At 43.3% G+C, this 22,164-nt stretch overlaps 1 protein-coding gene across 2 annotated transcripts in view; it reads right to left on the bottom strand.

Moving 5' to 3' along the window:
* The window catches only part of LRP1 (LDL receptor related protein 1), a 1,410,884-nt gene extending 1,389,183 nt beyond the window's left edge, over positions 1-21,701 (bottom strand). For both annotated transcript variants that reach the window (XM_069230782.1, XM_069230783.1), the window contains exon 1: positions 21,279-21,701. In XM_069230782.1, the coding sequence (XP_069086883.1) occupies positions 21,279-21,354 (76 nt within the window). In that variant the 5' untranslated portion in view covers positions 21,355-21,701. The remainder of the gene's footprint in view (positions 1-21,278) is intronic.
* Positions 21,702-22,164: the final 463 nt, after the last annotated feature.

Below are 22,164 nucleotides of genomic sequence, written 5' to 3'. Positions count from 1 at the left end.
TCTTCACTCTGTGAAGACAGGACTCCACGAGTGGGGACAGAAATCAAGTTAACCTCTCCAAGTATCCAGTTATTCTTGATCTATAATGAGATGCCAAAGTTTTGGCATCCCTTAACAGAAGTGACTGCATTGTTCAGCACAGAATTTGAAGAACAGTGATGAAGAAAGGTAAATAAACATCATGCCTTGGGTGAGTTCTGGCTGACGCAAATTTGGCAGGTTGACAAGACATGTCGCCTCTTAGAATGTAATCACTGCACCACCACCAAGAACAGGAAATTGTCCAAGGTTTACGGTCAGAAACAGTAAGAACAGCTTACATGAGCCACCAGAACCCCTACCAGTAATTAGGCAAACACAAGTGATTTAACTGGAGCAGACCCGCAACCAAATGTGCCACTAGGTCAGAGCCACAAATTAATAGATTCACATTTGTTGAGTACAGTCACATCTAGAGTAGATGGCAATATTATCAACCAGTCACCATTTCTAAACACTCACAATTCTGGTCGATAACAGAAGTAGAGCAGGTGATATTCGATTGCAGCGATGGGAATACTTACTACTAACATAATTGAGTTGATGGCAGGACATTGCAGCTACGGCTGTTGTGTTACTCATGAAGTGGAATTCAACAATGACAAAGTATTTTTCCGTTACTGCTCGCAGCTGTGGCTGATGCACTGAGGTGATCACTGCTGGTAATCTTGTATATGTTGCCCACTAATTTTATATTGTCTGAGCTGGTTACTATTACAACTCTGATAATAGTAGATGTGGATAATAGCCATTGAACATATGTAGGTCTTATTACAGAAGAGGTGGGAAACTCCTGCTCTAACATATTAATGGCATAAAAATACAGAATATCATGGGAGGTCAACTATTTACATTTGAAATATAATTCTGGTATATTTATAACATATTAAGGATGGCATGTAACCCTAAAAAACCTTTTGAACAAAACATCATGTTTACTTCTTTCACATGTGCGGTTCTAGTGATAGCTTTTCATGAAAATGAGTTCTATATTGTGTTTAATGGTAACTTATATTCAAACACTAGTATGGCATCAAAGTTTACTCAATCCCATGCCAACCTCTTTAGGAGTCTTCGAGGCTGTATTATTGCTGAAGTCGTCGGCATAAACAGTTGGACAGGGGTACTGCGTTGCAGCTCTGCTACACCGAGGAGGAGTTTGTGGAGGCCCTTAACAACAAGTGGAACCAGCTTTTTACTTCACAACAAAGTATTGCAGTATTGAAATTCGGAATTTAGAGCTCTGGGTACAGTATGGGAAATTATAAGGTACTAAGCTTAAAAAGGATTTTTGCAATGAATGCTATTCTTTGAGCAAGAACAGCTTGATGAAAAGGTTCCCTTGCGGTGTCCTAATAAGGACTCAAATAACTGTTCTAGAGAAGGAAGGCATTTTTAAATTTACAACCAAGGGCCAAGTATAAACTGGTTTTTTGATGAGCAAGAATATCAACAACAAGTAGCAATAAGTTTGATATCTTCATTACCATACCCAGCACAAGAAACATATGAATGTTGTTATATAGCCAAGCACAGAGGCTTCAAGGCAAGGTTGAACAAATAAGGTCGGAGCTGGAAACTTTGCCTCGCCCCTCAGCCTAATCAAAACTGATATACTTCAACCAAATTGAGTTTGCAGAAAAAATATGAAGTGCTATGCTATGACGATTTTCATGTGCTATAGGACCAGCCTCCACTGCAAGGCCTTTCCTTTCTCTTGCGTTGTATATATACTCATAGATATACGTAACCCTGGCACCTGATTGCTATTTTAGGTGTATATCAATACACAGATATTGGCTTGTTAGCTTCTGTAATTATGAAAAGTGTATTTTTCTTCACTTTTATTTCTGAATATTAAAAGTAGTTAATAATAATAGACTACACCAAAGGAACCAATGTCGTCTTCTTGGGTTGGATGAGGACATATTCATGGAATACAACAGTTAAAACACCCAGGCTCCCATTCTTAGTTTTTGCAGGAGTCTGAACTATGATAAAAGAAGCACCGAATAAATACCATAAATCAGAGGCTTCTTTGAACTTGAAATGAATAAATCTTTTTGTGTGTCAGTTGGATACTTTCGTTTTTTTCTGTTCTAATTTTCAGATAACTAGCTGGCGTGCACACAAACACTAGCATAGCCATGCGTGAGGGTAGTGGAATTTGTATATGGCACTGCAACTCTGTAAAAAGAACAAACACTTTCGCCCTTTATTTTGTGTTTCATGTTCAAGCCAAGGCATGGCAATGAAACAGTGTTTGCTAGAAGTGTGTGGTGCTGAAAAAACACCTTGTTTTTTAATATAATTTATTAAGTAAAAAAATAATTGCACACAATAAATACACAATATTGACACTCTATTCGTACAGTTTCTCCCTACAGCCACATTACAAATACAACAAAAAAATAATTATACAATTAAAAGAAACTGCCCAAACAATAACGCAAAAATGGAGGGAACAAAAGACTAAAGCTGCTTATGTGTTGGGATAACAAAAAAACAAAAAAAACAAAAATCAAAGTGAAGTTCTGACAGCAGTTAAGTTAATTCATATTGTGAAAATCAATATATCCTATCTATTACCTCTAATGAATTCACTGGGGCAGATAGGCCATATTACAACAAATTTCTGTGTGGCACCAATTCTTGCTGCACAAAGGATCGTATAACGCTTCACTTGTTTCATCTTATTCAGTCATTGGATAACATCAGGTACCTCACTAGCTCTCTATTTCTGTAACAATAGTGATCAGGCAATCAGCAAAGTGACAAATACAAATTGTTGTTGCCTTACAGCAATATCAATAGATTGTAAGATCATTCCAAATTAGACCCCATAGGGATCTGGTCGCAAGGTAGCCTGGAGCCTTCAAATAATAAATCCAAACACTGGATCCCAAAAGCGATAAAGACAGGGGACAGGTAAAGCATGTATGGAGCCAATCACCATTAAAATATACGCATCTGAAACAAGCCGCTGAGGCTGCAGGGTACATGTTGTGGATGAGATGCGGAGTGCAATGCAACATCCACTTACTGCAGAAAGACATCCTTCTATAATTTGCAGCATGAATAACTTTGCAACAAAGTATACTGTAGTTTCCTCAGTGATTTTGATCAAACTTACAGTTTGTATTTGCTGCAAAAGCACTTAAAGGAGTACTACCTTTTTCTCCAATTTCAGATGTAACAATCAATATCAATTGCCCATACCTTTAAGGTGGAATACAAAGTAAACTTTACTTATACTTTGAGCTAACAGAGGAAAGTTATTTGTTTACCCTCATTCACAAAATTTCGGATTTGTATGAAACTGAACAATCAGAAGCAACTTCTGGATGATTCCAAGGAATTCCTGATACTGCTTGTAGGAAGCTTGCCAGCTGAGGACATCCAGACTTTGCCCAGTTTTATATGACAGAGTTGCTTAGCTGTAGTCCTAGCTGGAAGCAGTCCCTTAATCGTAAAGGTAACCAAGTCCAGGGCACTTTGAACTCCTGCCAAACTTCTCAAAGCTATTGGCTAGAATATGGGGTGTCTTGTACCTGGTGCACTTCAGCAGCATGGGTATTTTTTATTAAAATCGTAAATTAGAACACAAGTGCCCTTTAACATCATGCTCAGATAAATGTAGTGATAAAGCTTACTAGTAGTATGAGTAGTAGCTCGAGTTACCCAACTGAGGGACGAAGCCTGAATAATATATATTTTGGTTGTAGGCAACGTTTCTTAAATTAGGGATTGATTGTTTGCTTGCCATTGAGTGTAGGTAAATTTGGATTCTGAGTAGCAGAACTTTTCTTACCTCCTACAATTTGAAGGCAGAGTAAGACAGTGGTGAACTGTAGTGTACTTCTACAACAAAGTGGTTTACTGCAGAACAATGTTCTCCTGGATCGACAGAAAACTTTGAGCTTCGCCTTATCGAACATACGGTGTGATCCTGGGTAAACGATTTACTCTCTCCGTTGCCTCACCTACTGAAATTGGGAGTGAGACAGGCCGGGCTTTATTTAATATTAGAGAAAGACCTAGACATTTGCATTTCTCTCTGCCATCAAAACCTACAGAAGGCTTGATGGCGCCGGCAGCGCTCAAAATGCATTGGATAACCTCAGGGTCACATTATACCGGATTGTGCTGAAGGTTTAAGACAGATGGGAAAACTAAGCTTGCGCAACAGAAATGGATTTCCGATTAAGTAAAATAAAGCACATCTACCAGATGAAAGGTAGCTCAGTGCGACACAAGACAGGCCACCAACATCATTTGAGAAAACAAAAAGAGGAGACATTAAATGGACCGAAATTCACCCTGCAGGCCAAAAGCAGAACCCATGAGATCTACCACAACTGCACACGTGGAGTGGTGACGCGCTTCGGACCCTTGTGATAGGGGCCTTGGATATGTATGCTGGTATTGAAAGCTTAACCTTTCTGCCTAAAACAAAATCAATTCTATGACATCAGAAAAGGTTCTCGATTCTTAAAACCTAAGCTGGGGTATATCTAATACTGAAAGGAAAATTCAGCAGCGGGTGCCTAGGGGCAATGTTGGCATCACTTAATTCTGTTTATATCTAAAATCGCAACCCTGCTTTTGAGGCTGGGAAGGGGGGGGCGAGGGGAAATGTTCCTGCTCCGTGACCTACAATTTTGCCGTAAGTACAATTGAGTCCTCGACAGTCTCAGGGTGAAAGCATCTGATGCCGCCCAACCCCAGCTGCTGGAGAAAGCTTCCAACTACCAAAGAAAGCCGTGAGTGGGATTCGTGAAGCGGGGCTTGCTAAAACAGTGTGGACAAGCTTCAGCCTCTCCACTTTCGGGTGTGCATGTCGCAGCAAGTCTGCAGCTCCGTTTGTGCTCACACCGAGGGCTCTACACACCGCACGGACACACAAGATGGATGAGGCGTTAGCAAGCCGTGAAACATGCAGGGCGAGGCCACACAGCCTAAATTCCAGTTCCTGTTAACTCTTTGTCGAGGCCTTTACTTTTGGTAAAAACACATCCTCTTCACAGGCCTTTTTGTTTTTTATCCTTCTCGCTTTTTTGTTTCTTTTTTTAACAAAATGAACAGGATTGGAAAGCGCGGGTTTTCAATCCCACCCTACGGTTAGAAATGAAGATCAGTGCAACAAATGGAAGAAACGCAGAATTAGCCCATTCTCCTCAAGGCACTAACTTAACTTTTCCAAAATGTCGTTTTGGTGTTCCAGTACTGTCACTTCTACAGAACCGATACCCATGTCCAACATTACCGACACAAATAATCTGGGTAGTACAATTTCACGCCATGAATGGCCTTGGCGTAAAAAGTCTTGAAAAGTTACAGTGTGTTTTTTTTTACCTTACAAGTATTACTTTGGAATGCTATATGCACAACACTACCTGACAGTGAGGCTTTAAACCAGGTCAAAGTGGACGACCCTCTCCTTCACAGAAGGCAGCGAGCTCCCCCACAAACTAAACCATTCACTGTAAAACTCAGTCTGCCCCCTAGCTTTCTCCTCAGTGTTTGAGAACTGCTCCAACGCTAGCCGAAGCAAACGCTCGGGGCACAGAAGCGTGCAAGACACACATACATTTTTTAAAGGCAATAGCAGAAAGCAGTCTTTTGAGACCTGAGCAGGGCCGGAGTACATCTGCGGCACTTTCATTCAGACAGTAAAAAAAAGAGAACAGTAAAATGCTTGACTCAATGCTACCCCTGGCATTTATTATGGCTGCTCATAATACAAAATTCATCCACTGTGTCATTCTGAAAAGGGTCCTCCCTTCTGCTAATCAGCAGTGTCCCCAAAAGAGCAGTCCACCATGCTACACCTGGTCTCCAGTGATGCACAGGATGCACATAGGGCCTGTCCCAGCCCTTCACTGCCGAGGCCTACTCAGGCTTTCACATCTCGGCCACTGCTGTTTCCCTGCATAGGGGTGGTAAAATGGGATACTATGCGGATCAAGAGTAGCCACATTTTTTTTTTCTACTTCTACTAGTCCTTCACAGAAGCCAAAAAAGGACATAATGCTTAAAGGTGACTGCCTTCAAGGCACAATGCATCAGTGTTTGTTAGATATCCTCTAGAAACGGAGATGAGTGCAGAAGCAGGCTTTGGATTCCACTTGCTGCCACACAAATGTGTCAATCTCCAGTGGAAGATAACCATTTTTTTTACCCAATGAAGTCAAGGAAACGCTCCGGTCACAACAGGCACACGAAAACAATCCGCTGAACTTGTGTTTTTGGAAAGCACAGATTGAACATTAGAATTGTATTTCCGTCTTCACTCAGGGGAAGAATCTTTTTATGCTAAAGCAGACAGCACAGGCTAGTTTACATGCATGTGCGACACTGGTATACCGCTTCCAGTTTTTCCATGTTGTTACTAGTGCCGTTTGTCCAGCATGTTGACAGGCGAATCTAACGAACTGATCCAACATCATCGGAGCAATTCTAGACTATTGCTACTTAGTTGCGGCTGTAAATGTAACTCAGCCACTTTAAAATATCTAGACAAAGCTGAAATGATCTTGGCACATTATTGTTAGTAGGCCACAAACAGACGCAAAACTGCATTTTTAAGAACATTTTGTGAATGGATACTGATGTTGAATGACACCTCCCATCACACCAAGGTTTGCCTGCAAAACACAGCCATCATGTTTGTGGTCTGTTAAGCTGCAGGCTGCGCAAAAATGGTGAGTGTACTGAAAAGTTTGGGTAGAATAACATGAGCGATCCTGCGTTCATAAAGCGCCCACTGTGATACAATGCCTTTTTACTTTGCCACTTCTTTCATGGTACAATCCCTCTTCTGTAAGAGCATCATAGCCTGAACAAGCATTTGCAGTGCAATAAGTATTGCATTTGCTTGAGCTAAAGCTATTGGAATTGTAAATGAATAAGTGGACTTTACTTGCCACATGAATTGGTCAACCCTGCTGCATAATTTGGTCCTCCCTGCCACATAATTCCAGTGGCCCTGCATATAACTAAAGCACTTCCATTTACCATCTTCCTCTATCTGCAGCAAAAAATGAAATATTGCCATCTAATATTTTTGCATTTTATTATTTTGGGGTTCCCCCACAATCTAGTGTGAGGACCCACATATGTACTAGACAGAAAGAGCACATCGTGCAGTGAGATATGGGCAAAAATGTTTTGAAAAATAAATGCCCACAAAGCATTGTGGGGCAAGTTTCCGAGTGCAGTGAATGTTGTACAATCTTGATTGTGAAGCTCAGAACAGCCCCTAGAGAACACTATAATAAAAATAACATTTGTAAGAAACATGGTCATGTACCCATATAGTCAGCCCCTAGAAGGCATAACAACATGAAAACGTAAAAGCAGAAAGTAATGCAGTATAACCATATATGTAGCACCTAAAGGGTGTACTGCCTTGCACAGTTTCAAGCCTACTACAATACTATTACAAACAAGGCCCTTAAAACACAAACGACTCCCAGTTGTCAAACAAAAGTTCCAGCCCTGAGAGAGCTTAAAAAGACACTGAATATTGTGAGAAGTTACTATTTTGGGGTTCCTCCCACACGTAGCGTGGGTACAAAGATGACCTAGACAAAAAAAGCCCATCATTCTGAATGGCTTGGTGGTGGGTCCCATTGTTGTAGGACCACCACAGGCTGAGCTATGGGCAAAAATATTTTGAAAACGAAATGGCCTGCAATGTATTATGGGGCGAGTTGCCAGAGTGCAGTGAATATTGTATTATCGGCTCTCCCACTGTGCCGGGAGACCGGTTTTGAGGATTTCTGTGGTTCTTTTCAGTGTTAAATGCTACAGTTTGTATAGTTTTCAATTGCTAAATTTGTTAAGTGGTGCTCGTGTAAAGCCCTCCGCAGATCGAGGTCGCGCTATCTGAAATTTCACCTATTCAAGTAAAACGCTCCTCCTATTGAGCTCGCGCATTCTGAACCATTTAAGAAACAAAAGTCTTAAATAAATTAAAAAGAACCCCCTCCCCCCCACCCACCTTCCAGCTTGCCGCCTTTGTGGCCAGACACCACAGACAAACAACAGCATGTCCAAAACAAGTAAGAGGAAATAACAATATACGGCCATGCAGCACTAAGCAAAAGAAAAGAGTACTGCACCACACTATGCTATACTGACGATCGTGAAATAATCCATGTAACAGGGTCAGTCTCCAAGGGAGTAACAAAGCATGCTTAAGGCGGGACAAACGTAAAGCATTTACCCATGAAATCAAGGGAATTTTGAAAGGCAGGGCAAGGAACGAATGAAAGTGATGGGCGTGATGTAAGTCCACAGATGTAGATTACAACATGTTGAGAGACAGCGCATGCGTGCTAACTAGGCTCGATCCAAAAAGGGCACAACACTGTCCCCAACTGCTAAATGGGACAATCCATAGCGGTGTGTTTTTTTCCTGCTTGGTGTCTGCTGGGATGCTCACTAAGGGAAGCGTTACACATTTTCTGAATGTTTCATTTGGGTGAACAACCAGAAACCAGAATGGTTTGTTTAAAGACCATTACTTTTGTGGTCCTTCCAAGCAGAATTTGTGTTACTTTTAAACACCATGTCAAGCAACAAATACAGGAATAGTGTTCCTCAGTGTGGTTGCAAGCAGAGCATAACCCTGAGTCAGTAATGAAAGAGTGGGTAGGATTGCAGGAATAAAGAACTCCAACTTCTCAATTCAAGAATCAGAGATAAAGGGGTTGTGATGCCACCAAGCTCCCACAGCTGCCCACCTGGAAATCTGACTCTTGGGGTTCACACACAGGAGAGGATAAGCACTGGCAAAGCCAATAGGTCTTACCTTTTGGTTGCTATCGCACGTCCATCCAACTCATTTATTTGGTAGGCATGTGCAACATAGATGAACGTACCCAAAAATGATGCAGGCACTGTTTTTTTTCTCATTTTAATTACCAATCAAAGTTGGATCGGTCAATAAAAAGAAAAGTAGCACAAAAGCATTCTTTCTTTTTCGAGGCACGGATGGAGGAAGTAACAGAAATTGTGGGAGAAAACAACACACAAGGGGAAGACAGCAAAAGGGTAAAGAAGCAACATGAGGGAAAAAGCAACAGAGAGCAGTTCATGAGGGAGACTGCTGGAAAATATGCACACATGTGGATTGCTTAACGCTTTAATAGACCAGGCTTCACCAACAAGTAACTCATGAACTACTGGCAGCTCTCCAGCTACCCACAAGTAGTTCCCATGTGTACAGCTAGATATGTTTTATCTAGTGGCGGTCGGCACTTGGTAATTATAGTTAGGACCTAGTTTCTATTGAGAAAGCGTTTCTTTACTTGCTTATATCTTTGGTGCAAGCTGGCAAATCTTCACAAAATGTTCCACAACAATTTGATGCTCACTTTAGTTGCTGTCTGGAAAGTTTTGGGGTGATCCATCAGGCGGGGGCCGAGAAAAAGAGAAGGGGGTCTAAATCGCCTTTTCCCCAATTCATTTTTCCATAGGGATTTTGAAAACGATTACAGCCCGAATCGCTGCACAGAATTACCCTAAACTTGCAGAAATGTAGCTCTTGGTCCAGAAGGAACCTTTTCTGTTATTTGGTGTATATATAGGGACAAGAAGGCTCTACCAACCCTTCCGCTCTCGTGCTGAGAGCAGATTGGCTCCCAACACTTCAACCAGGAATGTTGGCAGCCATCTTGGGACTCGGCTGAAAGAACGTAAAAAAAAAAAAAAAAAAAAAAAGGAAAACAAAACAGAAAAGAGAGCGGGGTAGGGACACCCTGACCTCTTAGTTCTGATGCTGGGTCCCCAAAGAGACCCACACCAGGAAAAAAAAGCATTTTATTTAAAAAAATAAATAAAAAATTAGCAGAAAATCGCAGCGGGCCTGCAGACCTGTCAATTTTTTTTTTTGTTTTGTTTAAATGCATTGGCCCCCACTTTTTATTTTTTTTATTTTTTTTAAGAGCACACAGTCCCCCTTCACCCCCCCACCACCCCAAGAAAGATAATATTTTTTTAAGGCAGGGCCCCAGGAGATGGGGTTTATGGGGCTGAAATAGGAGCTCATCATAAGAAGAATTAACACTCCACTATACACCAGTCAGGACATTATATTTTGAATGAACTGCAATTGGAAAAATAATTCTTAATTTGTTCAATCAGCTCTGTCCCCTACCTCACTATTGAGCATGGGAACCATATCTGGGCATACAAGTCACACTTAAGGCATCCCCTGCAACAAATAAAGTTAGAATTTTACAAAATGCTTTCTTTCTAGATACCATCCTATCTTTTTGAGTAGACCAACCATTTGACTTTCACAAACCGTTAAAAGCCTGACATTTTTCTCTTATTCTCTCATTCCATCTCTTGTGTCATTACAGGCAGCACCAGGATATGCTCTTGGGCAGCAGCATGCTATGAATATAATAATGCTTAAAATAGGCATCTCTCTTTGCTACATTTTACCACTCTAAAAAAATAAATAATGGAATAAATCCACAGAAAGCTACCTGCAGAATCACAAGTAGTAAATAGCTAGTTCCTACGAGTGGCAGATATACCACTTTGAGAGATGATGGGGCTTGGAGCTTAAAGGCATCAATTTGTACGGGGCTCAGTCGTGGGACTGACAGTTGAAGAAAATTCAGATTAATACTGGAGACCAAGTTCAAGTCCAAGAGACACCACAAGTAAGGACATCACAAACAAGATGTGGGCGACAGCCATTTTTCTGGCCTCAGTCTGAATACATCAATAGCAATCAGGGGAAGAGCAATATCTTGGAACCTTTCAGATTCATGCACAACTCTTCAGGTCAAGACTTCAGCTGAAGTATAAATGCATTATAACCCAATCAGCCAATGCTCTTGGCGTCAAAGCTCTTGAGTGAGCTGTGGAGACCAACATCCTCAAAAATGCCTCAGAGTTCCTCACAATCTGCTTGGACCTAAATATTAATAACCTGAAGCAGATCCTACAGCCAGAAGACATGCCCATGTACGGCTGTTTCTGGATGCAGGGGGCTATTTTGCCCTTGACTTTCTCTTTTGTGGTTTGCTCTGCAAATGGCATTAAGTTATTGAGGGTCAGCCGAACTAGCAAAATACAAAATTAATCCGAACATGGTTCATAGCTGCTCCTGGTACATGCCCTGGAGCAGACAGGGCTTCAAACACCTAGATGGTCAAGCAGCACAAGGTCCATTAAAAGCAGGGCAATCCCCTGGTAAGGGAAAATCAAAAATACATCTCCATGGTCCTCATCTAAAGAATGCAGGATGGCCACAGCTGTGTGGTTGAAGGTGGTGTACCCGCAATCCCCACTGGCTATGGGGCAGGCCCACCAAATTTATAGCTTCCTGTTCGATCAGTAGGTTATTTTGCCAAAACTTACTTCCTAGGCTAAAAAGATATGATGCCCAGGCCACAACAGACCTATCAGTGCATTCTTTTTAGGAAGAAACACTTCCAAATGCATGTCTCATTGTACACATAGTTGGATGACAGGACAAAAAGTAACAGATCTAGCAGGGCAAGACCTCTTTTAAACAGAGCATTTCCTGTCACGCCATGTACACCAGCACGTGCCCCATCTAAAATATTTTATAAGTAGTGGAGATGCAGGCAGGTTCATCTTTAGGAAAACGACTATAACAGTTGGCCAGAGACAACAGCGTCCCGTTTTGGTAAGTGCCCAGTTATCATCTAAATCAGGCTCTAAAACATTTGCAATGTTATTTTCTGAACTGATCTCCAATGGAAAAATAACTCCATCAATTCACCACATTATCCATTCTCAATCTTAGGAAACTAAATAGCATTTGTTTCAGGTGTAACTCCATCACCTGTAAAGTTGAGGTTTTTCCAGTTTTGCATTGCAGCTAGCATCTTAGGACACCACTGAGCTGCTGAAGGAAATCCTAATGTTAAGCAAGTTGTGTGTTTCTTCTCAACGCACTCCTAAAACACTGCTCTTTAGACTAGGAAAACCGAAGCAATCACAAAGGATATTCTTCTTAATCAGCAAGTTAAACACATTCTTGAAAAGTTGAAAGAATGTGGTACTCTCGTATATGAATACCGAAATCATTTAAGCATTACATGCATGGATATATGAAACGTGCATAAGGAATGTCTGCAGAGTATTAGAAAGGCATGAATTTTCTCAAATCCTTCCACCCTCCCTAACATACATCTCATCATAAAAACCAATAGGAAATGTCATGTTATAGTGAGCATCTCTGTCTTTTTTATACATATTAAAACATGATTGGCATGCCTGGCCCATTAATTTTATGTTACTTTGAGCTGATACATATAGGTTTTGAAAGGTTCTACAATTCTGTATCCTCACAATTGTGTAAAAAAATAAAATAAAATATTTATGCAATTAGAAGAGTAGAGTATAAATGTGTCCATGAACCTTGAAAAGGTATGCTAATTTGCCCTTTCCTAATAAATGATCATTACATCTAAACTCTCATAAAACCTACACATTTGACAGGCATGGGCTGCCTTTTCTATCGAGACTTTCAGATGATTTACAGAACCCAGAAGCACAGATCCTCCTTAAAAGCCAGGTGGCAATTATCTAACCACGTGTGTCCCCAATACCAGATCTAGACCCTGAAAACATATGTACCATCTAAAAGCATGTGCTATCGTAGCGACCCAGGGCTAAATGCTATAAAAAAAAATAAAAAAATTCGTACACAAGTATGGACTTCCTTTTCCAATTGAGGTTCAAACTTTCTAACAGGTCTACCCTCCATTTCAAAAAATTTCAAAAAAATTAAAACATCTAAAAAGAACACACCGATATCCTTCTTTAGCGCTATGCAAATACTGAATAATACTCATGCCAACCAACACATAGGGTCAGTCCAAAAACATAGTACTGGAAGAGAAGCAGGATCTGAACTAAGGTCCCAGGTTATGGAGTGAACCATATAGGGCTTCCTGCACACTCTAGACCAGAATCCAGAACATACTCACTCCTTCAAAATGTTACCGCCCTGGTTTGAAGGCTCTGCGCAGACCAAGGTCTAGTTTCACAAATCTACACAAGCAAAACAGGTCAAAGCAACATCAAACTTGTGCAGAGTACTTTGAAGCAAATTAAGAGCACCAGAAATGTTCAATCTGCCTCTTTTTCGATCTGTTGCCTCCATGGCGCCCCTGAAGTCCCAAGCCTTGTTTCTGCCACTTCCCATTTGTTTCTATCCAAGTCATTTTGTAACATACCCATTGTTTTTGCCACTGCTGCTGCTGCTAGGAGATTGCCCCATTTAGGCAAACCTGTGTCATCACTTTAATGTATCCACCGCTGCTCCAGTATAAGTTATTCCTGAACCTCAGCAATTCGATCGACCCTGTCCTTATGGTAGCTATTCCTTCTTCATTCTTTCAGAGACAGGACCTCTGCAAATCAGCACAAAACCCAAATGTAGCCCCAAGAACAGAGGGCACAAGACACCAGATAAGGCCCATAGGACAAACCCCTTCAGATGTGGCCCACAGAGCTGGGGAAAATAGGCCAAATATGGAGCCCAAAGAGAACTTGAGAAAGGCGCCCAACAGAACTGGGTAGAAGGCTCCAGATACGTTGCTACAGAACTGGGTACAATACCTCAGATATTAAGCCAAGAGAATTCGGTACAGGAGTCCAGATTTGATGAGCAGAACAGAGCCCAATGCTCCAGGAAGGCCTCTAAAATTAGGTCAGTCCTCCAAAAGTAACCTTCGGCGCTGGACACAAAACTACAGTGCATTCACCAAAATTTCACACAGCACTCTAGATTCAGACACAATATTTCAAATCTCTCCTACATAACTTAACACTCAAGAACTGACCTCAAAGCTCTAGTTGTACTTTTTGTAACTAGAAGTAATGCTGCGCATGTGTAATTTGGAACAGGGCTTAAAATACCACGTGCAGTTTCACCAGTGGTGGTCAGCTTTTTTTTTGTTTTTTTTAAACTTCGAATGATACATAGTTACGACCCCAAAAATCACAATAGTGACACTGTGCTAATATCAGCCAACGTTAAAAACAAACGGACTGTCGTTTTCCCCTGTTGTGAAGCCGTTCTAACAGGCTAAGCGCTTCTATGTACACCAAAATCATAAACATAACCTGTCAAAGCCCATCTTTATATGATCCCCAATGTTAAATGCATGTCAGTAGAGGTGAAGGCAATGGGCCAGGCAGGACTTGCGATCACTCGTGTTGTGGTTACATTTTTTACCTGAATTCCAGAGAACACCACATGGCACCCATATCAAACTCAGCAGCGTCCTGTTAGCCATTTTGTCCTTTATTCATCTCACAGATGGCTATTTTATCACTATGGAAGGATGAAAAGCTGAGCCAGCGCTGGAAATTGAAGCCAAGACACACAGGACGTGCACAGATCTCTTCAGCTAAAGCCCAGCTCATGGAGTTGCCATACAGACCAACCTACTTTTCTTTGATTTAGAAACCTAAACTGTGTTAAGACTTAAATCTAGAGACTATTTGGGTCAACTCTGCAGTGCTGCAAACAACTGGAGGAAGCCAATGTGTAACACTAATACTTGCTCGTTCCTACAGCGAGGGACACATGAAGTCAAGTACACGAAAAGTAAATTAGAAACAAACCCACAACGCATATATTTCCGAAGATGCGCATTATTCCAAAAAATGAATCAGTCACACTTCTGAGCGTGTCAACCTTGCAGCCGATTGGACCTGGTTCAAGTGGTGCACTCACTTACTCAAGTAATTACAGGATGCATGCAGCAAGGGATGTCTGCCACGTTATATTATCTGGGGTGAATTCATACTGGGCAGATGTTTCCATTAGTAAGGCCTTACTGCGACACATGGGTCCAGAACGTTTTTACCGTGCTTTCCAAGGTTCAACACACACCAGAGCCTAGTTAGGGGTGTGACAAAGTAAGCAATGCGTTCTAGGTCCCTTGCTATTTCCAATAGGAGTGGTATAATTACTAACAGTTAATGCAGCTAAAATGTGTTGTGGGGACTTGCCAAAAGCGTTAGTTGCAGTGTGAAAATATCTTTCTCTGCGGTAAAATCACCAAAATATTAAATACTTGGCATTTGGTGACTTTTGCTAATCCTGCTCAGAGTTAATGTGCGCATTACATGGATTAAACATGTGTAGGGATAGGAAATGGTTGTCAGTCAGCTTTTTATATACCTTGCATGCACAAAGTGCTACATGCTCGTACAAATGTATGAGAGTAACCAAGGCACTTATTTCCACAAAAACCTAGGCACAAGCTAGACACTGAGGAGGTCCTTTCCAGGCCCGGCTCTTTGTACTCTGTTGGCCCCACTGTCTCCAACCACATCCTCACAAGAAGCCTACTACCATGGAGTATGGTATGGATACAGAGTAACATCTTCCATAAGGTGGAAAAAAATATGAAGTGGATACTCTGTATATTATAGAGGGATCCGACAGAAAGAAATGTTGGCCGTGTTTTCAGCATCGAACCTACCCTCAAAGAAGTTCCCCCATATGAGAGAACCTCTGCTTGGATTAATCAGAACTACAAGCTTATTTCTGCAAAAAATGTGCCGAGAGGCCAAGGAACTGTTGAACGCTGTATTATGCATATAGTCAGTGTCAAAACATTTTTACAAGATTATTGGAGGAAAAAGAAAAAAAATCAATCTGTGCCGTTTTTCCAGCTTATGTGATATACTTACTGGATTTGGCCGCAGTTCAGTCACACCTTCAAGCAGCACATTTAAGTGTAAGTAGAATATTACGCTGCAAACTTTGCCATTGGAGTCATTTAGTTAAAAAATGTTGCTAATCAATTAAATGAATTATAGGAATACTACTGAAATACAGATACACTTGCTATGCATGGATGTGTGGATATTAATCCAGGGCTCATGAGTCATCAGAGTGCCAGATGGCGGCCAAAGAAGGCAAACTTAAGTTTTCACCCTAACCTTTGTGATCACCACTAACTGCCGCTGACTGCCAAAATATGTGCCCAGAAGAATGCGTGTACGGAATATTGTAAACTCAAATACAGACATCTTCAGCAAGGTTATATTGGGGTGTAACAGCACACATAGGTCGCAAAAAAGAGTTCTTGTATAGCACATACTGGGAAATGAATTGCCTCTTGTGGCTTCTGGGCATTAAGGTTGAGGATCTGCTGCTAGCAAAATGTGCTCCAGTGAGAGCACAGGGGTCCAAAATTATACGCATCTGCCCACCAATGCCCACTGGGTACAGCTCTTGCTACTTATACAGTCTGCCAAAGCAAGCTTCTCACACAATCTGCCAATGTGTATCAGGCTTCGGAGGAGGGCTTCAGGGAGATCAAGTTCCATATTTATTGAGTCCTAGGCCTCACTGCTGAGACAGTCATAGGGATGACTATTTTGGCGGCACTGTTGCTGGACATACTATGGGCAAGTTAAAAAAGTATCAAATTGCTGTGAGAGATGTCAGTAAGTGAAAGCCTTCCAACATAATGTAACTTCCATCCACCAATAGTCTTAAAACCAACCATTAGATAAAAGGTGGTAGCACATGTGCATGCCCAACAAGAGTGGTCCAGGTGTTCCCTGACTTGCTTTTCTGTAAATAAAATGTAAATGTTTTGCATTGTCAAAGTCTCACTTACCATGAATATCATTTTAATCTCTTTGTAACTAACCTCCTGTCTAGGTCCTCACATGATGATGCTAACCTCGACTTGATAATATCTTTCAATGGAATCAATACAAATGCAACAACGGTAGCCATCACCTGCCACCATCGACAACCATGCTAGACCACTGTGTCAGTACTTGAATACAGTCAACCTAATGCTTACCCATGAGCACTGGACATGGGCCGTAGGCCAGAGTCCATAGTAAGCGGTGGGAACAGATTTCCATTAGTAACACCACAACGTGACAACCTGAGATATCTAAGTCTAACTAACCAGCACAGATTGGTTAGATTTCTGGCTTTCAGGCCGGCAAGATTGTCACTGTTCAGTCATACACACTTTCACAAACCATTTCATTTTCATTGAGTCAGAAGCACTAAACCAGTACAACTCAGCAACAAGTCAGACCATTAATAAACCAGATCTTCAGCTCCAAAAATAAACTGTCTGTCAGAAATCTGCTGACTACAGAAGGCTGCCTCTTAAAAAAAATAAAAAAAATAAAAAAAATAAAAAAACTCACTGTGAACAAAATATTGGGAAATCACCAAAACTCCGGAACCAAAAAGCAGACCTTTTTTAACCTTCAAAGATCTTAAAAGATCTTACTCTGTATGTAGAAAAGCAAAATCTGAAAGAAGATGCTGGAACTTGCTGCACCTTCCTAGCCATGACCCTACTTTTTCTTTAAAAAAAAAAAAGAAATCCCTTTTCCACTTAGAAAAACAGTTCCTCCCCTCTAACTGTGCACAGTGTTCTTCCAAACTTCTGAAGGGAACTTTGGAAAGCTTGAGCCAAGCCCGATGTTGCTGCATTTGGTTTCAATCAAGGCTTTTTTCTCTAACAAGTCTGGATTCCTGCACCCAAGGAGGGGCGATGTTTTAGGTCCAAAGTCAGTATAAACCTATAGCAAATTTGCGATCCTAGGAGAAATGCAATTTTTACAAAATACATGAATGTCAGCAAACTCTTCAGATAATACACAGGGCCCTAGATTTCATAAGGAATACTTTTTTATATATAATTGTAAGTGTGGTTTACAGAAAAACATTAGGCCTGTGACAACTAGGCTGCACACCTTTCAGTCATGGCAATGCGCACCTTTATAAGAAACTCCGTTATAAAGTATTAGCACTTTCATGATCACTTTATTGAAACCGATATTGTCAAATGATGCATAGGTTGCAGAGCACCAACAATCCAGTACACAAAACGTTGTAGCCTTTACTGCACCACTTGAAAAAGCATGTGTTTTGTATCCGTCTCTTTTCACACCTCCAACTAGGAACCTTGTTATATAAAACCATAGTAAGACGACCCTCTTGTTGCTTACTCACCGCACTAAATAAGTTATGGCAGGGCCACTGCCAGCATGAGTTCCATGCGCAACAGGCTCAGTCAGAACTTGCGTGATTTAATTCACCCCGAGAGGGGGAAAAAAAACAGGTCAAGGGGTGGAAATAAGCAAATTAGTTGTTCAAACCTTCGCTTCTACATTCATGTGCTCAAGTTTTGCATTGCGCGGAGCAACTCCCACAAACAAGCTGTAGAGGATTGCATCTTGGGAGAGTGATGTTGCCCTTGACTACTGATTGTCGATATAACACCTGGGACTGCTATAAGAAATAGATAGCAACAACTCAAGCCCTATTAGTGAAATATCTAAGACATCTAGGCCGCGGCCAGTTCCCAAAAACACTGGCCCAAGTGAGAAGCAGTCCAAAATGGGCCCCTTACATTGTCACATCCGCAAGGGCACCGCACACACTCAAAACAACCCTGCTACACCAGCAGAGTTCCGGACCAAAGTGCACCAACGGCAAACCTTCGCGGGATGGCCCACAAAAGTTAGCCGATTCACTCACAAAGCGCCAAGATTTACAAATAACTGATAGTCGCTGCGCTATTTAAATACCCAGTAGCATAACATTATGAAGCCTTGAAAATGTCACCAGTGCATTAAACGTTTTTAGGATATACAGTATCATTTTGCAATGTGGATGTTTTGCCCAATGACAAGAGCAAATATATACGAGTCTTTCTCGTTGCGCGACGGATGCCGGGGCTACATGCCGTGTCACGCACCCATCGCTGCAGCCTGGGTGAGGGGCTGGATGACATTTCCATAGAAATGTCTCCACAATCCCAGGCGCGTTTCGTGGTCTACAACCACCTCGGACTCGAACCGCATCCCTGCAGTTTAAAAAGAGCTCAGCGTCACCGAGAGCACAACATGCTGGTTGCCTCTACCTCCCTCCCACCCGAACTGAGAAGAAAACGGAATACGCTGCTGGGGTCGCGGCCACAAACATGGCAGCACCCGGTATGCTAAAATAAAAGCCCCTTTAATTGGCCCTACAGGGAGACGCTCTCTTTCTGTACGGTGGTGGTAGTTTTTTTTTTGGAGGGGGGGGAGAGGGGGGCGCAGCGGAAGCAATTTCCTGCGTAAAAAAGGCACCAAAGCCTTCTGTATGCGGACTGAAAAATCTATGCTATGTTCCCTCAAAAATGCACAAAGCAGTCAGTCAACAGGGGGTGGGAGGGCGGGCGAGATTCTTGGAAGAAAAGACCTAATCCTAAAACGCAGCATTCCCAGAATAAGGATACGAGGTGACGGTGGCAGCTCAAGTATTCCTGGGCCCTGGCATGTTTCCTCTGGAACGCACCGAGGCAGAGGAGGGGAAGGGGCGGGGCAGGGTGCCGGGCCTATTCCAGGGACTCAGATAGCGGGAGACATCTGATGTTAATGATTTGCTCAGCCGGGGCTAGGGGTAGCTCCACTGTCAAGCAGAAACAAAGAGGCCTTTGTGCCAACAGGCCACCAACAATCAAAGTAAAGGCTCCCCTAGAAAGGTGCGAGGGGCTTCTCGGTGGAGGCTGGGAGCAGCCATTACTGATGGTGAGGGGTGGCTTTGTTGCTGGCCGCGCAGCTCCTCGATCAGGCTGTGTAACTGCTCCTTTAGCGGCTACGGATACAGATGTAGGCATCAGCCGGGTGGCTCTGCCACAAGACGGTATATGCCACCACCAGTCGCCAGATGCGTCCAGCCATCAGCAGAAAGAAGTGCTAGGAGACAACCTTGATCAATGTGCTGTATACGTGAAAAGGAGGGAGGGGGCACACGTCTCAAAAGCAATAGGCCCGTGATTTAAACCAGAGGAATAAAAAAAATGGGGACAGCTTAGTGGCACCGGTTGTTCTCTAAAGAACAGGCAACGCCTATGCCAAGGAATGAGGAGGGTACCAATCTAGAATAATTGATCCATATATGAGGAAATGGGTAAGTAAACATCCAGGGAAATAAAATGGCATACGCAGCGGGGAACGACATGGCTTACGTCTGTGGAAAGAGAGGTGACATCTCACAAAAATGCATCTCTCAGTGTAAGGGATGGAACAAACTTCCCAGGTACTAAGGAGGTCCACATCTCAAAGGAAACGTGAAAGAGCATAATGCCGACCATTCAGGAGCGCAAAGCCTAAGAAATACAGGGGTGCATAACTCGGGGAATTCGGGAAACGTATAAGTCCGAAGAAAGGGAGGTACAACTCCGGAAGAACACGAAGGATCTCATGGAACATGGGAGTCGACAGAGTTGAGAGGGGCATCTGTCAGGGAGCCGAGTTGAGGTGCACGTCTCTCAGGGGACCAGGAGGGGTTGCACCTTAGGGAACAAAAGGGGACCAGGAAATTAGAGGGTGCCAGTTGGGGCATACCCGAGAACCAAGGGGAGCGCTGTTGTCAGAAAACGGGCTCACGTGTCAATAAAACACGAGATTCTGACGGAAAATGAGGAACAGATCTCGGGGAACAAGGAGGACCTCCTCTTCGGAACTGGGAGCTTAAATCTCAGGGAAGAAGGCGGTCAAATCTCAGGAGCAAGGACGGATACATGTATGCCTTGGAAATTAGGAAAATCTATTTCAGGGGTAAGCAAACACACCTTCATGAGGGTTATCCGGTCTGCGACTGAAACATGGAAATCGTATACTGAAAGTCCCCCCAAGCCAGCACTACGAACCCACACTTATTGAAGAGCGTGCTATACACACACATGCTGACAACGTAACACAGCCTGAGTAGTATAGGACCATCTGAAGAAATAAGGGACCTAAGACGAGGAAAAGTCGGCAAACCAAACCTTAGCGTGGACTAAGGATGCAAATCACAGCAAGGGCAACTCATGGGATAACGGGGTATTTCACAAAGATTAAGCACAGATATCTCAGGTAAAAAGAGGCTGCAAGCCCCACAGGATAAAGGAACGCGTTATCTCGTAGGACAGCGCGATCGCCAGAAACATAACGGGTTACTTAGAGAGGGACAAACGCGCACATATCAGGGAGCATCTCCCAGACATGAAGGGGGCATCTTTGACTGAGCAGTGGTATTTCAAGCAGTGGAGGACACGTCTCAGTTCCAAGAGACCCACTCGATGTTAAGGGGCCACATTTCACCAGTCAGGCAGGGGTGCAGAGGACAAGCAGTCATGGAAGGCGGCGAGCTGCCCTAGGAATAAATATTTAGCTGGCAGTGATTTGAAAAGAGAACAGGGACTCACCTTCAATAGCCGAGCTCAGAACGACGCCGTGCAGGAGCCCCAGGCCCAGCAGCAGTGACAGGGCGGGAGGGACCATGTCTGGGGTGAGGGGGGCGGCCCCCTCTTCTCTCACCCTCTCCCTTACTGTTCAGCAACAGGCACAAAAATACAAATCCCGGGAGCCGTAGGGGTTTTAAGAAGCAGCCAGCTGAGGAACCGAGTACTTCAAGCCTCGGTGGGTTTCACAAAAGCGCCCCCCAAGAAATAAATATTTCAGGGGGTTAAATGCATAAGAAGAGCCGCCTCTCTCCACCACAACTGCCCGGGTAAGGTAGTCGATCCTAGCTGGAGGTGTTTCTCGGTACCGGGGGGCTGAGTCAACTTCACTCCCCCCGCCAGTTCTAGCTGCAGCCTCCGGTTGCGGGAGCGGGCGCCCGGCAGACTGAGGAGGGGGAGGGCGCAGGGGGCGTGGAGAGACGTCACCCCGGAGGGGAGGGGATGGGGCTGCAGTGCGCATGCGCCGGCGGGGGCCCAGTCCTGCGGAGGCAGGGAGGAGGAGACCCTGGAGCAGGGGAGGGGGCTGTGCATGGGGTCCTCCTAGGCGGGGGGTGCTAGAGGGACGTTCCTCAAGAAAATGTGTCATTGGGCGGCCGCGGGGGTCCGCCGACATGGGCCACGGAGAGAAGACCCTGGAGCAATTTAATGTGGGGTTTGGGGCTGCAGAAAAGCAAAACGAAGGTTCCACAAGGCCGACGTGTAACCCACGTGGGCACTGCACCCCTAGAAACAAAGGTGCGAGAGGAGGTGACAACATGAAGACTAACACCCCGGAGGGAAGGGCATCACAGAGGTGCAGGGGGTCTTGGAAAGTGATGGAATGTAGGCTGATATGAACGGGGGAAGAGGA

This window comes from Pleurodeles waltl, chromosome 4_2 (assembly GCF_031143425.1).
Source record: "Pleurodeles waltl isolate 20211129_DDA chromosome 4_2, aPleWal1.hap1.20221129, whole genome shotgun sequence".
NCBI lineage: Eukaryota > Metazoa > Chordata > Amphibia > Caudata > Salamandridae > Pleurodeles > Pleurodeles waltl.
This window is presented reverse-complemented; position numbering and strand designations above follow the sequence as displayed.